Source organism: Anopheles cruzii, chromosome 2, assembly GCF_943734635.1.
Source record: "Anopheles cruzii chromosome 2, idAnoCruzAS_RS32_06, whole genome shotgun sequence".
Classification (NCBI taxonomy): domain Eukaryota; kingdom Metazoa; phylum Arthropoda; class Insecta; order Diptera; family Culicidae; genus Anopheles; species Anopheles cruzii.
In genome coordinates this window covers 28,626,350-28,649,217 of record NC_069144.1, presented here as the reverse complement: position 1 = coordinate 28,649,217, position 22,868 = coordinate 28,626,350, and the positions used below count along the sequence as shown (strand labels likewise).

The 22,868-nt window shown below is 47.5% G+C and overlaps 2 protein-coding genes across 2 annotated transcripts in view; both read right to left on the bottom strand.

Annotated features, from left to right (window-relative positions):
- LOC128268822 (mucin-5AC) overlaps positions 1–12,410 on the bottom strand; it is a 31,497-nt gene extending 19,087 nt beyond the window's left edge. Inside the window, exons 1-2 of the mRNA XM_053006075.1 lie at positions 12,249–12,410; positions 2,860–2,883 (exon numbers count right to left, since the gene is read on the bottom strand). Of these exons, the coding sequence (XP_052862035.1) occupies positions 2,860–2,883; positions 12,249–12,354 (130 nt within the window). The 5' untranslated portion in view covers positions 12,355–12,410. The remainder of the gene's footprint in view (positions 1–2,859; positions 2,884–12,248) is intronic.
- Positions 12,411–18,399: 5,989 nt separating this feature from the next.
- LOC128277522 (uncharacterized) lies at positions 18,400–22,363 on the bottom strand. The gene is made up of 2 exons (XM_053015992.1): positions 22,289–22,363; positions 18,400–22,063 (listed from the first exon to the last, which is right to left on the bottom strand). The coding sequence occupies exon 2, from the start codon at positions 22,026–22,028 to the stop codon at positions 18,924–18,926; it is 3,105 nt and encodes a 1,034-aa protein (XP_052871952.1). The 5' UTR covers positions 22,029–22,063; positions 22,289–22,363; the 3' UTR covers positions 18,400–18,923.
- Positions 22,364–22,868: the final 505 nt, after the last annotated feature.

Sequence of the window (22,868 nt, the reverse complement as noted above, 5' to 3'; positions counted from 1 at the left end):
TGTGTTTTGATTTTCTCCCGTCTCGTCGTTAGTGGCGTAGTCGTTCTGCCAAGTCGTTCGGCCTACGGTCGTCTTGGGTCTTGGAAGCGGTGAGGAAGGAAAAAAGGCAAAACAAGAAATTCTAGACCCCGTCTGCCGCGCGCGTCTTGCTGGCACTGGATGTTGTCAACCGGCGCGGTCCACGGGCGGAACCAATCTTGGTCGGGTGCGCTCGCGCGGTTTTCGCCGTATTGAGAGTTGATCCGTGAGCGGAGATACCAGAAATAGAACGACGCCTCTATCGCAATAATCTTCGCTCGGTGGAGGCGTTAGCCGCGTTATTCAATTGCTTCGCCCGTGGACCGTGAGTTATCGAGCTGACCTGGAAGCTACCACTGGTGCCGCCGCTATCCAGTCACGTCCGAAGCCCACTAGCGCACTTCGATGGGTTCTCGTGGGCCCTCCTCGAGAGAGAAGGCACGTGCAGCGGACTGTGGAACTGTGGGCACAGCCACCTCCCCCGGGGTGAAGAAGCCGACGAACCGTGACCGGAAAGCGGAACACATAACTTATAGATTGCAAATCTTCGCGGACCTTCGTATTGACCCGAACCCTAGGAGCCTAGTAGCCGACCACCACAAACGGGATATGCCGACATATTGGCCCTATGTGGCAGCCGCATTGCACAATTTGTACCCGGTCACACACTTTACATAACGCGTGGAAGATAGATGATGGGGGCCGGCCGGCTCTGGGATATTCCTCATACCCGGTGGTGTTGGTCCAATAGGAAGCGGTGCCGACACCGCTTACCGCGCGGGTGACTACCGTTGGGCGGAAAATAAATCTCCGCAATTGCATTACACCGCGAGCTGGAGAGCTGGTCGTCGTCTGCCCTGTAACTGTTGGATGTGTCGCATGGCGAGATACGGACCATTTGCCGACACTACGGACCGTGTGGTTCGGGGCCATACTCTCAATGACCAGTGGGGAGCATCGCCAATCAGTTAGGATTTACTGGGAGTTTAGATGCCTGTGCTGCCTATTATTAGTAGGTCAGTAGACCAGAACACCAGCAACAGGACGAGCGAACTAACGCTTCGCCAAATGCTGTCAGTTGTCATACGCCTCTACGCCATGACAGTGGGCACCAGACTTTCAGTTTTAATGAGCAAAAAGTAATGGTCTCCAGCAACGGACCTAAACCTACCCCTAGGAGCTGTCAACCGAGCTGTTCCTGGTTTGGACGGACTGAAGAAACATGTATTCCAAACCAGAGGAATACAAATTATCGCCTTCCCAAGAACACATGTTCCGTTCCGTTCCGTACAAAATTAATTTGCATGTGGGGCCGCGCCGCCGCCACCGGGGATCCCTGGTGGGCGCGCGCGCGCGATGGAAGTGGTGCAAGCGGATGTGGAGCATGTTGGTGCGGTATGTTTCTTTTACTCTATTTGTTTCACTCGCCTCGTTGTCTCGGTGCATCGGCTCGGTGTTGCCACCACTAATGTCGACATTTCCACGCGGCGCATGCCGAGCAACGTTGTTTTCCCAACGGACCAGACCAGCAACCCGAGCGCTTCCTTGGTGCGTGTACCGCAATTATCGGCATTTAGTAAACGCAAGAAGCAAGCACGTACCTCCGCGAGCGAGCAAGAATCATAAACAAGCTGAGGCTGAGCGGCGAAAAAGGTGTCCACAGCCCACAATGGGCCTTCAAGCCGGTGGGCGCCGGGGCAGAGAAATGTTAAACAGGGCCCACCGGTAGGGTTCAAGGGTTCACGGGGAGAAATCGCTAAACATTTACGGCCACCAACACGTCACTTCACAGCGCTCCAATCGAAGGAAGACAACGGAACGGTGTAAAAACGGTGGAGATCTTTAACACAGCGCCACCTGGAGCACCTAACCCTAACCTTGCGCTGACGCCGATTACGGCACGCCGGCGACCGTGGAAATGGCGAAAGTTTTCGGGCGACCTATCGGGCCGCGTGTGTCTGTGCGGTGGCTTTTTGTTTGCCAACCGGAACCCACCATATTTTCCCACCATTCTGGCACCTGCTACCGGATCTGCTGCGATCCGATGCGAACGATTAAACGTGCGGCGCAGGTTGTTGTGCGCTCTCCCGGACTAATTTTTTATGCCCTTCCAATACCTGCCTGATGCGGCCGCGGGCCCGTGGGTGTGAGAAAAAATCGTTCAACAAAACCGACCGCGACACGCGCCCATTGTTGCCGGAGAAAGGATCCCCGCACCGTGATCGAGCAGCCCCGGGCAGCATTACGACATACTCTCTATTGTGTCTCACGGGGTGCGCAAAACAAACACGGCGTGCGTGGTGCGTCGCGGGTGTCCCTCGAGAACTCCCGCAACCGGCGTTTGAGCAATAGAATCACGCGGACCACCAAATGCATCGGGACGTCGTTGCACGCTGGGAAGATGTTGCACGCCGCCGCATGTCTATAAATATCAGAGGCCCCATTTTCACAACGGTGCGGTGCGGTGCACATTTTCGTCTCCGGTGCAAGCCTCGTGTTCGCACCGTCTGATCGCTATTTATACCGTGAAGTGCGTCGTGCACCGATCCGATCACGGCGGTGTGTGCGCTCGTTATGCGTGCGTCCCAACATCGGGGGCCCGGGGCCCGACTTTATGCTGCCTTTATGCGAACCCGACGCTCGTGTCTCGTGTGTGGTCGATAAATTTGATTTATGTGTTCGAACAAAATCTTCCGCGAACCGAGTTGTGGTTTAATTGCTCCATTAAATGGCAAACATCGAACGCCCAAGCCGGTCGTCACCGGCCCACCTGCCATTGCAGATTGACGCCCCAACGGCCTACATTTGCTACGGTAGACAAGAATGGGCCAACAATCTCACCTGACCAGCTTCCTTCGTAGCGATCTGTAACGGAAAAAACAAACAAAGAAAAATTAGTAACATGACACCACTAACAGACCTTGTCAGCTCTGTACTAATTAGATCAACCTTAGCGATCGAATCTTCGAATCGAAAACAATCTTGTCTAGGTTAGTTGTTGGAGGCCGTCCGGTCCGGAAACCAAATGTCGTCCAGGTTTTCAGATTCAAGTTCACCGAAGAACCAATAGACGGATACGGCTCCTACTTCATTTTTGAAGAAAAATGGGCTGATGATGGGCCGTCAGATCAATATCCGCAACAAACAGTCGCTCGTTGTGGGTGCTTTGGCTTCTCTTGCACGACGTGTGGGTTCTCTCTGAGCCCCAAATACGACAACTCTGTTTATTAAAATAATCATCGAGGTGGAGCTTTTCCAATTTCGTACAGATTGAAGAATTGAAGATTCATCTATTTTGGAAACATGTTTTTAATATTTATAATTTTCTGCTTTCGTACAGGATCCCCATTTTGTTAATGTCAAAAATTTTAGCACTTACAATTGCAAAATAAAGTTTGACGTTTTAAAAGTCTAGTAATCGGCAGCTAAGAGGTGTCCGTCAGTCTCAAATACGAGATTAATCCCAGCTACGACCATCGTTTAGAGATCAGATCAGAGATCATCTTCAGTGTATAGAATGACCTGTTGGCGTCCGTAGTCTGTAGTTGACCTTTAGCCCGAATCTCCTCCGTTGAGTAGTTGTGAGTGCTCAACTTTGACCCTCGATAGAGTCTGAAGCTGAGAACTTAAGGGTCGCCTTAAGGAAACTTATCACTTCACCACACCTACAGTGGATGGCGAAATTAACCTTAGTTCAAGAACACAAAAGATTTTTGGAAATACGAGGATGAAAAATTTGCTTTAGTCAATCAAATATCAATCAAAAACATTAAATAAGATGTGTAAATGATAGTTTTGATGTATTTCGGGATGATTGATACAAGAGAAAAATTTTGGTCAAACATATTTGGAACAAGCCAAATTTCTCTTCGGCGAAAATAACCTTAGTATCCGCAATACATACCATTCCGCCAGGCAGTGTAGCCAAACATCCTGGTTTTGTTATGTGGCCTTTTCTACAGTCCTCATGTATTGTTTTGGTATAGATTGGTTTGATTAATTTAGCTAATTCTGTTAAATTGAGTGGGATTTTTACGTACACTCAAAAGTTCATGAATAACCACATGTTTTCAGTGGTTGGCCGGTCTGGACAAAGATGTTAATACCCTAAAACTTTGATATTATCATCCACGAGATACTGCATGACTACTTCTGGCTTGTGGATTGCCGTACTATCCTGTGGTGCGGTGAAATCTTCACCAATAAGACATGTTCCTTCTTGACTGATTTTTCTTTCGTCGATTTTTGACCAGCTTTCGAGTCACCATGACCAGGAAAGGTCACCAACTTGTAAGTTTCATGTAAATAATGCATCCCTGGAACATAATGCCGTTGTAATTTGTTTCCTAATTGATGATTCAGGTCCCTATAGCAGAAAGTTTCAACTCTTTATAATGAGAGGTGAATCATACCAAAGATTCATCACTCCAAAACAGCTTTTCTCACAATAAGCGAGGTTTCAAAGCATGCAGATAGTAAAATACTGTTCTTTTTTCGTATTGGCCATGGTTAGGTGCGGAATTTTGTTGAAAACAAGGCCAGATTTGTCTACATGCTATAGGCTACGTCGAATGATGTGCACGGAAGGAAGTTGTATAACTTCTGATTTACGTTTTTGGCCAATATTTTAGGCGGATTGTAAATGGTTTGTGGAGGAGATATTCAGTATACGTTTATCAACTCGTTTTGGTGTTGATTTCTTGCGGCCACAAACCTTAATATAATGACTACGACCTTCATTTTCATACAGCTTGATTATTGCTGCCGATTGCTTGCTCGCTTTTGTCGAAAATACGTGCAATATCCCTATCAGTTTTCAGTAACCCCCGCTGATAGAGCAGTCGGTAGTGCTCTTCGCTGTCACGCAGCTGGCCTGGGTTTCGAATCCCGGGATCGGTTGTCACTCAACCGGCCATGGTTTCGATTCCCGATACCGGCGTGACAGGGGGGTTGGCGCGGGGCTAACAATCCCGTCCGTAAAAATTAAATGTTACAGAAGAGCATCAGAGATTAGCATTGTCTCTGGTGCCAGGCCAAGACTGCTCAGCGGTTGTAGCGCCAAAAAAGAAGAAGAAGAAGATCCCTATCAGTTTTACCACTAATACTCAAATTAATAACTAATTTACGTTATTAATTGGTAATCTTGGGATATTTAGAGGGTTCTACCATATTTCAAGCTGAGAAACAGCATAATGTCTTGTGAATTCTTCACCATGTGTTTCTCAGCTTTAATTCTGCATTTTGCATATTAAAACATGTAAAATATCATGTTATTATTGCTCATAAATTAAAAAAATGTACTCTAGTTGCTTTATTACCGAGCAAAACGAAGGAAATTGGTGTGAAAAATAAAAACTTCAAGCTTCCAAATTAAACTAAGGTTAATTTCGCCGTGCTCAAATTTCCTATGGCCACAAATGGCCGCACCAGTCTACTAGATTACATCTAAATGTCATTTTATCGCCCACATCTTAGTCTTAGAACCTCAATCTAATATTCAACGTCTCAAAAGAGCTATTCAAATAGAAGATGTACTCATATTTTCACATATTATTTAAATGTTCATGAGCTAAGGTTAATTTCGCCATCCACTGTACGTACGCTCCATGCCGTTATTGGAAAGGCAAATCGTTGTTGGAGCGATAAACCTTGGTTTTTGCATAAAATTTTCGAGATCATTTCGCCACAAACTCGAAGCATATCGCTCCGCAGGCATCGTATTGACCTGACTTAGCACGACTTAGCTAAACTCAAGAGACCGTTCCGTGGACATCATTTTAGAGTTGAAATGAAGAATGTGTTAAAGACAAACAAGAACAAATGCTTTTCGCTTTCGCACCGTTTAAAAAATTGGAATTTTGTTTAATATTTTTGGTGGATAAAAGAGCATTTGTTTCTAAGACTTCGTACGCTCATCAGCTTTGATACGTTGAACACGTCCTTCTTTTCATAACCCAATTTTATTTTGCTCCTTGATCCTATTTCCTTGATATTTTTATCATTAAGACTCATATTTTTTACCATTTGACGTTATCAATCAATTTACCGTATTTTTCAATGTATAACGCGCACCTTTTTCCCAAGTTTTTTAGCTCTAAAATCTGGGTGCGCGTTATACAAGGGTAGTAAAAATTTTGTCTCCTCTAAACTTACAAATGTGCCCTTTTAGGTACATTTTTATGGTCGTATTCCGTGGTAAACATCTGTCAATCGTGGTAAACATTGTACCAAAATTGTTCTTTTCTGATCAAATGGAAGGAATAAACCTTTCAAATAAATGTTCAACCAATAAAAAATATTCAGCCGTTTTTGCTTTATAACCAAATGAAATCATGTATCGTTAAAGAAACACCCTGTAGTATGTCTTTTGCAATGTATACGCATTTTATCTTTAGTCTACTTTAGAATATTTATAGAATAATATAGATTTTTTTTAGATTATTTAGCATAATACATTATTATCATTGGGTATTTGTTGGATATCACATATCTGAAAAATGTACAATAAAAAACTTTTTTTCCAAATTTTTTCTCTTAAAATATGGGTGCGCGTTATACACGGGTGCGCGTTATACATTGAAAAATACGGTAGTTTACAATACTTCAAGGTTTCTACTATGTTACAAGCTGTTAGAAACTATATAATGTGTTGTGAATTCTTCATCACGCGTTGCTCTCCCTTAATTCTGCACTTTAAATATCAAACCATATAAAAATCACGTGATTACGGTTAAATGGTCACGAAATTAAACCAAAATGTTTTTAATCAACATATTTTGGGTCTTAGAAGACCACGTTCTTAAAAGCGATTCACAAAAAGAAAATATACACATATTTTTTACCCTTTTGCAAATTCTCAGATGATAAACTTTGTCTCGGATTTGATAGTTGTAATTTTTGGAAATTTTTCACTCGTCAGTCGAAATCTACATCTGTACACCTTTAAACTGACTGGACTGACAATAGTTCTACATTCCATTTCGGTAACAAATTTGGCCACATATATGAAAAGCTCCCAGTGAACTGGTTTCTCGTCGAAGATGTGCAAGTGTAGGCGCTGCGTAGGTGACAAACGGAGTGCTGCGTACAATTTCAGCATCAAAATCCATCAGCGATCAATCCCGCGCGTATTCGGCGCCGGAAGTATTCGGCGCCAAACTGTCCGCAGATGGCGGAGCACGAGCTAATCGTATAATTGAATTAGCGAACAAAATACCCACTTCCTGCTGTTCGCACCCGGTAAGGCCCCAGGCCCCCCGGCCGGAGGTCGGACGTAGCAGCTCACGAAACTATACTACCGGATGTTTTGGGTGTCGTTCCAAAACCTTCGCGTGGCTTCGCGAAATGTAGGCTAGTTGGGCAAAGTTCGCGTTGTCCGTCCGGTGGAGCACACTAGGTTTCCAGCCCGCGCCCGGCAAAACCGGTCCCGAGTGCTGCATGGAAGCAATTTGAGCAATGTGTGGCCACCTTTTACCAGCCCAAGCCATTCGCGAAGATCGCGTCGATTATCTTGCCGCTCGAACCGGTCCTGCCATAAGCGGGCAATTGCGTAGGTTCAATTATTACGCTTTACGGGCTCGCTGTATCCGTTGCATCGATCATCGATGTGTGCTTCTTTCGTGCCACGCGAAAGAACCGCCGCGGTATTTCCGTGGGCCGGGCTGACGGCGCAGATCCAACGGGGTTCGATTTCGGTACCACGCCAAGATACATTCGCGGGTCGCTGGAGGAAGATTCGAAGCCCGGGCGGACTGTGAAAAAACCGGCTTTGTTCCCCCTTTTGCCCGACACGTAACCCGATTTTGGCCAGGTTAATAGGTCGTTTGTATGCGATTTACTAAGAAGAAATAAAGACATATCGTATTTCAACAGGTCTTACGGTGAAGTATGGAATAATCTGGAGGAAAATAATACTTTGCTTTTTATGGAAACCAGAGGTTTCACCAGAGAGAGAACTAATGTCAAGGCATCTTACACACGTCGTACCTAGTCTTCGTATTTCAACCGCCAGACAGACTACATTTAGAGAACTCATAATACCTATAAGTGCAAATATGCAAACACGCACCACATGTTCAATTCGAGGCCGAAGCCCCATGAATTACGCTGACAGGTTCTTGTCAAACTTATTGGAAACTGAAAGTAAAATGGACAAATCCAATCAAACGGTACCCCAGTAACACAAGAATTCAATTGTGTCTTTCAAACTTCTTCCTAAACAAATCCTGTTAGGCAAAATATCAGCCCGACCGGGACCGGGTCTTCGACAGTCGTCTCACGTTGCGTAACACCTACATCTACCGTCGCCATTTGATGGTCGTGGCACAAAGGTGACACGTTTTGTGATTGTTTTTCTCACCTCAATGTCAGCATACAAAAACCTGTGCAAAAGCTACAAAGTCACCGTAGCTCAACGTATCAAGGAGTGCCACATGGCACGGATACCCATAGGTGACGCGGTGCCACGGAGCGCTGCTGTAGGTCTTGTGACCTTCGCTGATAATAATATGCTAATTAATTTATTTGTCCGGTTTTTATCTCCTGCACCGAGCCGCTACGCACTGACAAGGCGAAGCAAATGAAAGAATTGCCCCTAATTTGATGGCCCGTCCGTGGTGACAGTTTATCCTTTGGTGTGCTCCTTTGGTGTTCCTCGAACCCCGTTCCGTACCTAGACCCGCAGTCACCCTGGAGGAACCTCCGGCTTAAAGGCACTTTGATTTAAAATTCATCAAAAAGCCGTTCAAGCAGCCGTTCCTTTGGAGGTTGAAAAATGGTCCACCAGAGCGCAGTTTGTAAGAAAACAAACGAACGACGCCCTCCTCCAGATTGAAGTCAATGAATAGACGTGATTGTTCGAGGACCGCGAAACCGGAACCTGTGCACAGATCACGCGCGCGCAATCAACCCTCGTGGAGGTCGGGGCGCCTGTGACTCCAGGAGGTTCCGTCGGCTCATCACCGTTGAAATATTCATTAGCCCAAACGTAGAAACGACAGCCCGAGAGTGAACAAACAAGAAATGTGAGACTCAGGGGAAGTAATTACGAAGAATTCGAGAATCGCGGAATTCCAGGTATGGGATAAGCACCGCGGTCTGGCGGCTCCATCACGGACAATGATCCAAACGCGCAAACAAGCGGTTAAAAATGGTTTTTTTGCCCTTTCTAAGCAGCAAAATTCCTGAATTAAATATAATAATTCAATCAAATAATTCAAATAATTTAAAGGCACGTGTAGTAATCCGAACACCGAAGCCATCCCGAAGTGCTAAGTAGTAGCAGAGCGGACATGCATATTAGCAGGTGATGCCAACCGTCCTCCGTACTTATTGACTCTCAATTTAAGCTTCCTCGTCCCAGTGTCAATCGGGCCGGGCTAATGGGCTCGAGTGACGTGAACCAGCCGGCAAACTGCGGCTATTGACGTAACCTAACCGCAGACACCCCGAGGGTCTACGGTAACTGCGCACGGATGATTTATCTTATCTTAGTGAGAAGTGCAAACAAATAAACACCTTCCCGTGCCGGATCCGGCGATGCTTATCTCGGTGCCATCGTCAGTTTTAGGTTTGCGACTTGAGATGCTGGTCGTCCAGAACCGCTGTTCGCTAATGACAAACCCCCGCCATTTGAGGCCACACACACCATACACCGGTCCGTTCTTCTGCTACCTACACGCTTTGGTCACCCCATTTGGGCCTGGGGGGAGACGCGCTTACCATAAATAAAGCGTCTTAAGCTACGACGAATGTAAAAATAATCACACACCAACCAGCGCTGACCCTGTTTTCGAAAAAGTCTATCTTTATTGTGGACGTGGAAAGCAAAAGTTGAGTCCAATGTGGCGAAAGCTTAGACTATCCAGAATCATTGGAAAACACGATCTAGAGCCAACTACTAATGTTACTGAATCCTTAAACTTCCAATTCCACATAGACCATCAACTGGCGGCATCTCTCCGCCGTCGATGCGGTAAGCATTCTTGGGGAACTTTGGCTGGTGGTTGGCAAATTATGTCAACAAAATAACACTTTTTTCGCCATCGCCATTCATAAACAAGTGGTGTGGTAGGTTTTGCAGACAAAAACCAGTTCTGCAACATGGCGAGGCGATGATAAATCGGAAGTTTCTCCTTGATTTCACCACCGGCTTGCGGCAGACTGACCAAATCTGCTCAAATACCCTAACCAGCACCCCAAACGGCCGGTGTGTAGTGGTGTGCGAGGGTAAATATTTTATTTCAACCAAACCCCAACAACCTTTCCAGTGCGCATAAATTAGTCCCATATAACACACCGGCGCCGCGGTTTACCTTATTTTAGTTTTTAAACGCTTTCGAGCGTTTCGAGCGACGGACCCACCGGGGAGGGGTTCTGCGATCACGGCACGGCACGACCACGAAACGGGATAGTGTGAGGCACAATCGTGGGGGCGCACACAAGATCTCTACCGAAGATTTCTGAGCCACACAGCTGACGCCCACCGGAGCGACCCACCGGAGAAACCAGCTTCCTTGCCGGGGACGGGAGCGTAGCTTTGGAGCGTGTTTGGTCGCCTATGGTGTGCGTGTGTATGTTTGTTTTGCGGAGGGTGCACTGGTACAAAGACCCTAGCCCCAGCCGCCCTCAGCCCTATGTAGTTCTTCCTTCCGTCAGACAGGAATCAGCTTCGAAACATACTCGTGAATGCGCGGCGCGGCGCGTACGCTCCACTAGATCTATGATTGGCCAGGTCTAAAGCCTAACGAATGGCATTCCAGGTCTAGATCCGGGGGCGGGAATACCTGCGAGCTGCAACCTTTTCTGCGCAGATCGGCCGCGATCGCTCGTTAGTCGTTAGTGGCGCTGTTAGTTGCTAGTCACGAAAATCAGTGCAGCAAGGCAACCGTAAAATACTCCAATTTTCCGACGGCAGTACCGTATTCGGACATGCGACGGTTAACGAAATCCTTGTTATATTCACCACGTGGAAGCTTATGTACTTTGTTGGCGTCAGCTAGGGAGGTAGGGACACGAAGCGACCGAAGCGAAAGAATTAATCAAATCAAAAACGCTCTCAGACTTGGGCGCCCTTGTGTCGGCCGGCAGCCCAAGACCGACCAGCAACTCACGAACACGGCTCACGCTGTACTTCGTTGTCCACCTCGCTGGCCCTCTGCAGATCGCACACCTTGCGATTAGGAAACCAAATATTGCACCCTTTTATGGCGCACGCGGCGCTCGTGGTCAGCTCTCTAGTCAGCTATTTACCATCGTTTAGTGCGCGTGATCCACACACGAGACCCACCGCGCGGAAACCCACCCTGAACCGTCCATCTGTCCAGAGGACCTTAGAAGATCAGAAACATTTCGTCACCATCCGAGATATCCTTGGGTCCGTGCCCTATATGGACAGGCGGCATTTGTACGGGCCAAACGGGTGAACTATTTTGCTGGCTAACTAGCCATCGGGGAGGGAGGCCCCGAAACGTTCCGGAACCTTACGAAGCGGCCACAAATGAGCGTGGCAAAGATAATGATGGATTGTACTAATTGATAGCTTCAATCGCTAATTTGAAACAGATAGCCTCCAAAAGCACACGGCAACCATTGACCATTGACCAAAGAAACAAAACTAGCCAACCCTCGAATGAGCCCCCCGGAAGCAAGACAACAATGTTTCCCGATCGATTTTGGATCATTTTCTTGAGCTTACAACAAAATAGAAGCTCAACGAGTTGTAACAATGAAGCTTCCCAGTTTGTTACGAAACAACAAGATTGAAGCATCATTTGGCCAGTACGGAAAGACCTCGCTAATTGGCAACTATTGTTTCGATCTTAAGCTGGTTTCTGAGGTACCAATGTTTGACATTTTTACACCGCCATCCAACTTATCGGTTATGCCATCAGACAAACTGCCGATTTTATGCCCAAAATCTGTTAAACAAAAGGAAGGTCCGTCCTGTCCGTCAAGGCCGTTTTGCCCAACTAGGAGCGTTTTTGGTTGCTTTTTATCAAATGGAAGCGTTTCAGCTGCTCACACAGTTGTCTATTCTGCCGTCTGATTACAAAACACGGCAAAACATGACGAAAGTCGTCGAGCAAAAAAAAAGTGGTCCACCGACCTGTGTGTTCTCCTGGACCTGTTATCTCAAATCCGCCATTTCGGCGTTCCGTTCGGGGCGCGTTCGGGGTAATAGCGCCAATGTTTCGCTATCAGCTGGTGGAGAAGACGGTAAACAAACTTACGATCAAACCGCTCCTTGAAGTCCCCGTCGTAGCTATCTTCGGCCGCGTGTTCCAGTGCCTCCATGGCGCTGTTGATGGTTCGTTCAAAGTCGGTGTCGATATCCATTGCGGTAGCTTTTGGGAACACGGGGTTCAAAACACTGCAGGATAATGGCTCGCGTTATCTCACTATCGCACACAGTCACAGATTTTCACATGATAGTGCACCAATTTTTGTCGCATAATTTCACAGAACCGCTCGCTTGCTTTCGCGACTTTGACTTTTGTGGATCACTGATCTCCTAGGGTCGGTTTTCAATCACTCACTGCGAGGCTAACCGCGCGGACGAGAATGCTTTTGCGCTTCGCGGCAACGCGGGTCAGCAGAACAACGGCGGACACGTACGGGCTATGAAACGGAACAAACAAACGCAAACCCAACATAAACAACTATTATTTTTGCCTCACGGGACGGGTTTCCATTTCGCGCGCGCGATTTTGTTCCAATTTGTGTGTACTGGAAGCGTTTTTAAAGTCCGCTAAGGCGGCACCAACCACGGATAGGCGCGCGTTCGACGATGGTCTGTTTGCTCCGACCAAACACGCGAAACACGGCGGCGCTGCTCGGGCTCCGCAGCCTTTGAGGCGTAAAAACGGGTATTGAATGAAGTTTTCTCACTCGCCTGGCCGCAGTGTCGCGAACCCGCGATGCTCGCGTTCTCGTTTTATCACACGACCAATCACGCTCTCTCTCTGTTTCTCGCACACAAACACACTGCCGTTTGACCAGAGACCCGATGATCAGCGACACACACACGCTTAGGAGAGCGGGTTAAAACATTCCGCATCGTCTCTGTCACCACCGTGGCCGGTGGCCACTACCACCAACAAGCGGTCCCGGTGAAGGTGGTTGTTACGAGAAAACGAAAAAAAAGTTTATGCGCCTCAGGTACCTGTCGAGCAGCATATGATATCATCATCATTGCGTATCAGCAACTTCTTCTCCATCACCGGAGGACGGTGTAGTACCAGGCCGTCCCAGCGCCATGGTCGCGCTGTTGCTCAATCCACCCAACAACAACAACCACCGGTGGTGGGTTGGCGTAACCGATGGCGCCCACGCCACGCCGCTAGAACCACCATGCAAACCATTGGTGAGCGATCGGATGCAGTTTATTGGGTCTTGGGATGGTTCGTTAACGGTCCGCAGGTGCGTGGGATGACTGATCGAACGGCACAGAATGCCACACAATACTTGGAAGCTGTACCTCGTCTCTTGGTAGGGTCTGAGCTTCGACTTCCAACCCAGCTCCGAACCAACGAAGGTTAACAATGAACTAAAGAGAGCCTGAGGAACCACAGCTATGTTCGTATCGGGGGGGATATGCTTTTTTAACTAAACAATTTATCAATAATTCAACATGGCACCGTTTACGGCGCATAGCAAATTCTTAAGCCAGACATCGCACTAAAATGCTCTTGCTCTTACAAGCTCCACATGGCCATTGCGGTAATTTATGTGCAACAAAACGCACCCCATTTATAAACGAGTTTCCGTAGCAACGACCTACAATGACCACGCAAGGCTCAAAACTTTCTGTTGGATCGATTCCGCGCGATGCCTAGGTACCCGTTAAGGGAACGTTTAGGGGGTTCTGGGGAATAAAAACTTAACAAAAAGAAAACACATAAAACTTTGTCCATTAGGCTGCTGTAATATATCCGCCGTGTGGTAAACGGGCACGTTAATCGATTAAACAACCCGGAGCGTGTGTGTTGTTCCTGAAAGCATGTAATGCTCGTGGCTTACGTAATTCCGCTGTTGACTCGTTATTCGGTTAGTAATAGGACTAATTGATTGTGTTTCGTTATTACCGTTTTCCAATGGCGTGGTAGGGAACGATACATTTTTAGTAGCACAAAGTCACACGGCAATAGACGAACGAATCACTTGAGAAAATAACCAATGCTGCCCTGCTGCCCTCGGCGCCTGATTGGGAACCTAGTACCTACGATAAGGATATGGGAACGTAATCAAACAATGTTTATCAGGCATGCTATGAAGTGCCGCATGGACGGCACTTGTTCAATGAAAGCCAAAAAAAGCAGCTTTTTATGTCCAACCAAAGGCCCATTCGGAAACATTGCCCACTCTTTTACGACCCAGAGAGGCTTGGCGCAATTACTCGATGGGTTTCGTGTGAACTTTGCGGTTCATCGATGCTGTGTCCGCAATGATCGATACTTTCGACTGATCATACGCACTTAAACCGCACATGAGCGTATGCCCAAAATCGTGTTTAAATAAACTGAACTATTTCACGAGACGACCGCACCAAAAACGTCCAGCCAGCGACGGTGACCCCAATAGTATCGATTACACGCGGTAAGCACTCGGTCACTAATCGCGGCACGCACCTTCCCGTTCGGTCGTGGCAAGTCTTACCGCTTCGGTGGACGGAACGAAATTGGCAGAAACGTGGCGTCGGATCACTGTGGGACTTTCCCAACCTTTCGAGGTTTTCGCGTGCTTTCGCCATTACTTTAGCGAGCCACTCGCTGTCTGGCCTGCACACGCCTTTATTGGCCGCTAAGCTATATCCTGCTGTCGGGCGGTGTTTTAATTAAATTAGCACCTGTCCGCTTTTAAACTTCCCCGCCTTTCGCCCCGGTTTGATGACTTCAATATGACGTAGGCAAGTTCTGGAACTTTCGCGAGTTTTAAGTTCATTGAGCTGTGTGTCCTTCGTAGAGCTTGCATCGCAATCTTTTCCAAACTTACCGCCTGGAAAGCTTTTTAGCAGTCTGTCAACGTTTATCAATAAGGCACGGAAAGGAAAGGTAAAACGTTTCGTCCTATTGCACAATCTTCCGTAACCCCGGTGCACACGTACTGGTTCGAAGTGTCCCGACTGACTGACAACCGAGACCGGTCACCACCCAAACGTTGTTGCCCCCGGAGGACCAACAACCGAGTCGGCTCCGAACCACCCATCAAATCGGTGCCGCTCCGACCACGTTTTTCACGACCATTCTTCGATCGGTACGCGGCAAGGTGAATTTGTTCACCATCGTCATTGCACCTTGCGTTTTCGTATGTTTAATGGTGTGGTACAAACAAAAGGAACCTGTTTGGAAATGTGTCCGTGTATTGGAGATGTTGGGTTTCGGTAGCCTAGCGAAGATGTTTGTTATAAATCTCTAGAACGGTACAAAAACAGCCACCATAGCAACGAGCAGAAATATCACACCGTTCAAAAAGTCCCGGGACTACATAGAGATGGCGCTAATAATGCCATTTATATACCGACGTTCGGAAGTACCAACCTTCAGATGAGGTGTGTCAAAATTTGATGTAATTCGAAGCATAACCAAGAAAGCTATAGTGGTTAAAGTGACGCTACTTTTGCAATCCTGAAAAAATGGACCAAAGCGAGTTTCGTGTGTTGATAAAACATTGTTTTCTAATGGGAAAAAACACTGTTGAAGCTCAGCAATGGCTTGAAAAACGTTGTCCGGACTCTACTCCGTCGAAACCAACCATTTTTCGGAGGTATGCTGACTTCTATGCGGTCGTGCTGATACAAATGATGCGGAACGTTCGGGTCGGCCAAATGAGGCAGTAATCCCGAAAACACCAAAGCAAGTATTGAAAATCGTGATGGGATGACCGCAAAATGAAAGTGCACGAGATAGCTAAGATGGTGAACATATCAACTGGTAGTGCATTTACTATTTTGCACCAAAAATTGGATATGAAAAAGGTTTTCTCAAATGGGTGCCGCGTTTGCTCACAATGGAACAAAAGCCACCATGGCACAATTCAATCAAAACGATGAAATTCAACGAATTAGGCTTTCAACTGCTTCCTCATCCGGATCTGGCCAGCGACTACTGGCTCTTTACGGATCTCAAAAAGATGCTCCAGGGAAAAAGATATGGCTCGAATGAGGAGGTGATCGCTGCTACTGAGGGTCATTTTGAGTCAAAAGACAAATCGTTCTACAAACATGGAATTGAAAAGTTAGAGAAGTGTGGAATGATTGTATTACACTTTAAGGAGATTATGTTGATGAATAATAAAGAATTTTGCCGATAAAATGTTGTTTTCATAGTTAGTCCCGGGACTTTTTGAACGATGTGTTATGTGACATCTTTACTGTAATGTAAATAACACTACACAAATTGGAACGTATTGTTTGACTCGATTCTTGTTAATGTTGGGGAATAATTATCGCAGTCAAAATGATTTTCATTAAACGGGTTAACCGGAAACACTTACTAAACTCACCGAAACTACGCGAGAGAGCACACCAATGAACAACTCCATTTACACCGTCACAATATATTTGTTGGTAACTTTCCGTAACCATGGCAGCAACCCAACGAGTTGCTTAATTTGGGATTTCTACCGCACCAAACAACCGGAGGGGTCAATAGAAGCATAAAATATGCAAGCTTCTCGATGTGCAACACGGACATTCATTTCTCGTGAAGATTGCACTCATTCAAATTGAGATAACCTCTGGCTTTTTCTCATCCCTTTGACCGGCTAGAATTGACCTGCAAGTTAGTTGATAATGATTTGCGAATGAACGGATTGATGGCATTCCGACAGAGCAGAGCCTCCTTAATCCTCGACGATAAAGCATTCCACTTTTGATCGAAACGATCTCTAAAATATTGATCGACTTCGTCATATGCGCCCATAACCAACAATTTGTCGACATTAACCTTTCCGAAAGCGCAGCGCAAGTTCCCATGAGAGCAGATAACGCCTCGGGACATGCTTATCCTGGATGCCGCGATGCCATGAAAACCCGCAAAAAGTAATGATGCCTGTCCCCGCGGGCTATGTCGTGTCCGGCGCCACCCATCGTTAATCTTTATTGGTTGCACCCATCGAAGCATTGGGCAACTTTAGGTAAAGATTTACCTTATGGCGCAAAAAAGTACCACGAGCAACAGTATTCGGTGGCACACGAAGAAGTTCGTTCCCTCGTTCGTAAGACAGGTACGTGAATGGTAACCACAACATGAACGGGAAGTCCTAAAGTTGTAACCAGTGGAACGACAGAAGCCAAACCGAACGATTAAAACCTGTTTCGATGCCGCGTCAAATCGTCAACCTTGAACATGAACTTCCTTCACACCACATTCGGCGAGAGCTAGTTGTCGACGTGAGGACGAGTTGCTGTTGGCCAGAAGTTAGGTCAGGATGTTGAAAGTATTCCAGGAATGGATACACAACATAGAAAGAGTTTCCAGTCCAGAGAATTAGTTACCAATTTGGATTTAGATAGAACCTGCACATTGTTGGTTGTAAACAATTTTATGCAAACTATGCAAACAACAGCTATAGAAACCAAGTGTTGAAAAGGGCCGGTATTTGTTCGGAAATTAACAGTTGATGTTTCAGAAATTTTACTAACGATTATAACAGTTATAGAACAATTTAAATGTGCTAATATGTTGATTTAGGCAAAGAAAATACTAGTAGTTTTCAAACTCCCAATTTTAAGAAAATGTATTACATAAATGGAAAGTTCAATCAATGAGTGACGAAAACAAAATACATAAAACACTGATTTTCGAGTTTACCATAAGTCCGTTAAATTTTTCTTCCATTGTGCATATTTTTCACAAATGGACACCAAGCTGTTCGATGTTATTTGCGGGTGTAGAAGTATTATTTTTCTTCATATACGATGGTAGACGTAAAAGAATGCCTTCAACAGTATGAATGTTCAGCATTTGTTTTAGGCTCCATGCGAAGATTTGTCCAATTTCACAATTACATAATGGGGAAGAAGCTCAGGACGAAGCTCAAATAGCTGAAGCTCCGACGAAATTCCTCAAACAGCTCAGTGTTTTTGAAGATTTAATGTTTCGACATGTGTTATCTTTGTTGTAAACACTTTGTTTCGGCTTAGAATAACCATGTAAAACAAATGGAATCTACTCTAATGTGCCACGTTCGTTACGCAGCTCATATAATTTAAAGCTAGAAGCCAGCACGATCGATTTAAAACGAAATGCAATTTATTTGTTTTTTTATGTAGTGAAACAGTTTCGTTCATTTAGTAGATTAATATTACTTTATTACCTTTGTTTCGTTTCTTACTCTTTCACTCACAGAATACAAAAAAGATGATCATTGAAATACGGCTATAGTTCGAAACGAAAATAAACGAACACCAATTTTGAAATACATGCGAAGCGAACAATAAACGTATCGTTACGGCTATCAGTTAAGTATCGTGCACTCTGCCGCGAAAGTAACCGTAAGATTGTCCTAATAAAATGTAGCTGGCTAGAGCAAAGACAACGCATATCTTTAAAAAAAACTCTTTGTCAGCTAGAATGTTTGTGTTCCCGGAAGAAGTCACACAAGACAGCGATGATATCGGCCAATTGCATTATTGGACGGCGATGTTAGAATAAACTGCTACTCTACTGTGCAGTTGTACACGAATCTACTTAAAAATTGTCACTAAATCAGAATCGAATCAAACGTACGACGTCGACAAGTTCCCACCACATCCAGAAAGAAGCTACTGGAGCGAAGGTCAGGAAGCAAGATTGTGCGCTGGGAAATTGGCAATTCCACTACCGGCAAGTAGTGGCCACTATTGGTGGTTGTTGTCGCTGTGTTGCGGCGACCAAAGGAATGCAGTATTGTGTTGCGTTTGCCCTCTACTCGTTGACCAGCTCACCATAGTAAGCGGTCAGGGCGATGAGTTTGCGATCAAGAAAGTTCTGCTCGATCTCGACCGCCCCGTTCGGCCCGGCCAGCATCGTCAGCTGCTGTGTGTTGGAGTTCCGCGGCAGATACAGGGCCACGTTTTTGCTAATTTGCTGCGCCGCCCGCATCAACTCAGTCGCCGGAAGGGGCTGCAGTGACTGCTCCAGATCGTACACTTCGTCCTTCATGTAGCTGGGACCACCCCACGGCGGCGAGAGGAACACGACGTCCGCTCGCAGACGGCTCGCCACTTGCAGGAAATCGCCCGTAATAAACTCGATCCGATCGGTCACCCCGTACACCGAAGCATTGTGTTTCGCCATTTCGATCTTGCGCGGATCGATGTCGATCGCGATGACTTTTTGGCAGGTGAACGCAAACTGGATCGAATTGCCACCGCAACCGCAGAACGCATCGACAATCAGATCCGAGCGACATCGTTCGGCCGTGTGGGCGGCCACCTTCTCCGGCGTTACCGAAAACCATGACTCGCGATCGAGCCGAATGCCGGCGTCAAACAGTGAGAAAAGTGAAAAACGCTTGTACCAATACTTGAGCAGCGACTTGTCGTTGGCAATGTCGGCAGGTAGACTGGCGACGAACTTGGTTTTGCGCTTCTTTTTCTTTTCCTTCTTGATGGTGGTAGCGACTTCTGGCTCGCCCACAGACGAAGCTGCTTCTGCCACCGTCGATGCATCTTCTGACACCGCCGAAGCAACGTCGCTGCGTTCGACGTTCGATTCGCCCTCCCTTCCAGCACTGACCAGCAGTTGGGTGTACTCGAGAATCGAGCTCGATCGGATGGTGTTTGTTCTGGCAGCGGCCGTGGCTCCCAGGTTCGCTGGCTCATCATCGGAGGAGGTGTGCAGCAGGGCTTCCGGCGCGGCCGGGTCCGATTTGTCTCCACCTACCGACAACTCGTTGCCATCGTCGTCGAAGTACGTGTGCTTCGGAGGTCGGTAATGCTTCATTTTGAGCACACGATTTGCCAATCGAATATGCTTCTTCCGGTAAACGACCTCTCCGCTAATGTTGATGATCGATTCCGTATCGTTTGTTGGATCGGAAAACGCGTAACCCATCAGCTCGAATGCCGCCTTCAGTCGCTCTTTGGGCGTTTCTTCGTTGTCACTCTCGTGGCATCGCTTCAACGTGACCGGCTTATCGTTCGACGGTGGCCGATCGTCCCCACTGCCGGCTGGCATCTGTTTGCCGAAAACCGTCGGCAATCCGTATGCCGACATTATCGACGACAGATCTTCCACCGGTTGACCCTCCTTGGAAGAGTTCCTACTCGCTTCATCGTTTCCGTCCTTAGGTTCCTCCGTACTGGTGCCTTCGTTTCGTGCTAACCTCAAACCGGCGACCATTTCCGGTAGCTTTTCCATAGCTCCACTGGCTCCCCGGTTACTGTTGCGTTTGCGTTTATGATATTTGGCGCTACATTCGCCGCTGTCGTTGCCTTCGCTGCCGCCAACGTCGTGTGCGTGGTCCGTCATGAACCGACGGTAACGCTTGGCGTACAGTTCTTGAAAGTGTTGCTGCCATAGTATCTGCCAGTACTGTTCGCCGTCCATTGCCGCGTCTTCGTCGGGTGGTACTATGGCACCGCCGGACGCGCCACCTCCCGCTCCTACCAGGTACTCTGTTTCGAGCAAGTCGGAACTGTTCGAACTGTGGCTGTTCGATACTTCCGAGCTGAGGCTTTCGCTCAGCTGCGAGCTTTGCGAGCTCACCTTGGAGCTACAGAAGTCATAGCTCGAAATCGTCATGCGCGTTACGTTCGTCATGGAATCGGTCGTACCAATCGTGAGCGGTATGCTGGAGGTGACGGAATCGCAGCGCGGACTTAGGAGGGACTCGTTATCACCGCTTCCTCCGCGATGGGTGCTCCAAAGCAGTTCCGCGTCGCCGGACCCGCTCATAGGCCAGTGGTTTGCTTGGTAGGCCGACTTCGTGTACGGATGGGGCGAACAAGCCGAAACGATGATTTCCGTGCCCCCGCCGGCAATGGCATCGTTGTCGAAGCTGAAGTCTTTGTCCGCGTCCGTCGCGGCCCCGGGTGTGGCTTCACTTGCATCGTGTGGACTGTTCGTTCCGGTCGCTTGTCCCTGATCACCCGGTTCCAGATAGCCGGGATTGATGTAATCACTGTACTTCTCGATCCACGACTCCCAAATAATCGCTTCACCGTGTTTGCTCCAAAACGATTCCCATGCATCGTGTAAATCTTCGCGCCCAAATGCCTCCGGAAGACTGTTGTTGCGCGATACCGAGGCACCCGATGATCTTCCCCCTGTCGCAGTACGTAGATCCTCGGTCAGCTCGAAGTGAGTGCGACCCGTTTCCAGTAGTTGATCATTCAGTGAGTACTTCCGCTCATTGTGCCGCTCGGAAAGATCGGCTCCACTATCACTGGAGTGCATCGCGGACGAAACGATGGCCGTGCTGGAGGTGCTAGCAGCAGCAACTGGAACTGTACTACCTTGCTGCTGTACACCGGAAGCATAAAATACGTGCTCGTGCTCATCGGTACTGCAGTAGTTAGTGTCGGAATGACTGGCACTCGCACTGAAATAGCAGCTCGCGTCGCTGACCGTTCCCGCATCACGGTCGCCCCACTTCGCGGGAATTTTCCGCGAACCATCGCGACCGAAACTCAACTGCTTCACCAGTGGCTCGTCGATGAACACATCGTCCACCTCGGCGCGATCCAGCACATCCAGGTCCAGAGGTTCTACGTTCTCGCTTTCTGCATGCGCTTCCAGCTCCCCGGAAGCTGCTCCCTCGGTGGCAACTGGATCTGCTGCTGGTGGTACTGTCGCCGTTGTTGCTGTTTGAGAACTGGGGTGCTCCGCGGTCACTGGAGGGTCCATGGATGATATCAGGGAAACGGAATCACCACGCTCCAGGGTGGACACGTAAACATCGTAGTAGTTCTTGATGAATACACGGCTGCACAGGCAGTAGATGCCCTTCTTCTTGTTCTTCACCGACGGATGTGACAGATAGATCTCTGCCAGCGGTTCCCAGTGTCCCTCCGAAGCATTCGTCATGTTTCGTGAGCACACTCACACACCCCGTATTTGCGCTGAAAAAGTGCAGAAACACAACATTCAGTGTGAATAACTCCAAAGTTCCCCGCTGCACCTTCACGCTGCACGCGTTAGGCAACAATAATAACACAAAAACCCCCTCGGGTGCTGGGCTCGTAGAAACCAGTTTCGCACCTACGAGGGCAACCTCCCGTGGGCAACCACGCAGCGAGCCCGTACGATGATGCAAAACACCTTCACCCGGGGGGCCTGGGGCTTACCGTACGAACACCACTGGGAGGGGATCCCGTTTTCGTTCTTCAGGTCGACATTTTTGATTCACGCTCCTCGCGTAGGGCAAGATGAAAACGAAACATGACAGAAGGTTCCACTTGGAAAAACAACTGACATGCGTGACAGCCAGTGTTGCCAGACTTGATCTTTTGTGACTGCCAACGTTTGTTTTGTTTTCGCATAGGCTTTTTCATCGAGAGTGCTATAAAATTTCCCGATGCGGGAAACATCCTGTTTCTGTTGTATTTCTGTTGCTATCGCAGTTCAAAATAGCCCGGAAAGATTCGGTGTTGGGAACGGGACTGTTTCTCGTGAACAGCGTCTAGGCCAACGCATAACACCTAGCACCACTCGCTAAATATGTAAATGTTAAGTACCACGAAGGTCGGTTTGAAAGAATCCGAAAAATCCCTCCTAGGGTAACTACATTTTACACCAGTTAGCGAAGGATAGGAGTAAGGGATAACGCCGCGTGGGCCAGCATAGGCAGTAATGCACCCGATCGAGCAGGCGGCGGCATAAGCATGGCAGTAATCGTGATGCGTTTATTAATGCAACCGTATCGTG

What these genes read in the sequence shown, in the direction of transcription:
- LOC128277522 (XM_053015992.1), bottom strand. Translation starts at nt 22,028, where the DNA reads ATGACGAATGCTTCGGAGGGACACTGGGAACCGCTGGCAGAGATCTAT.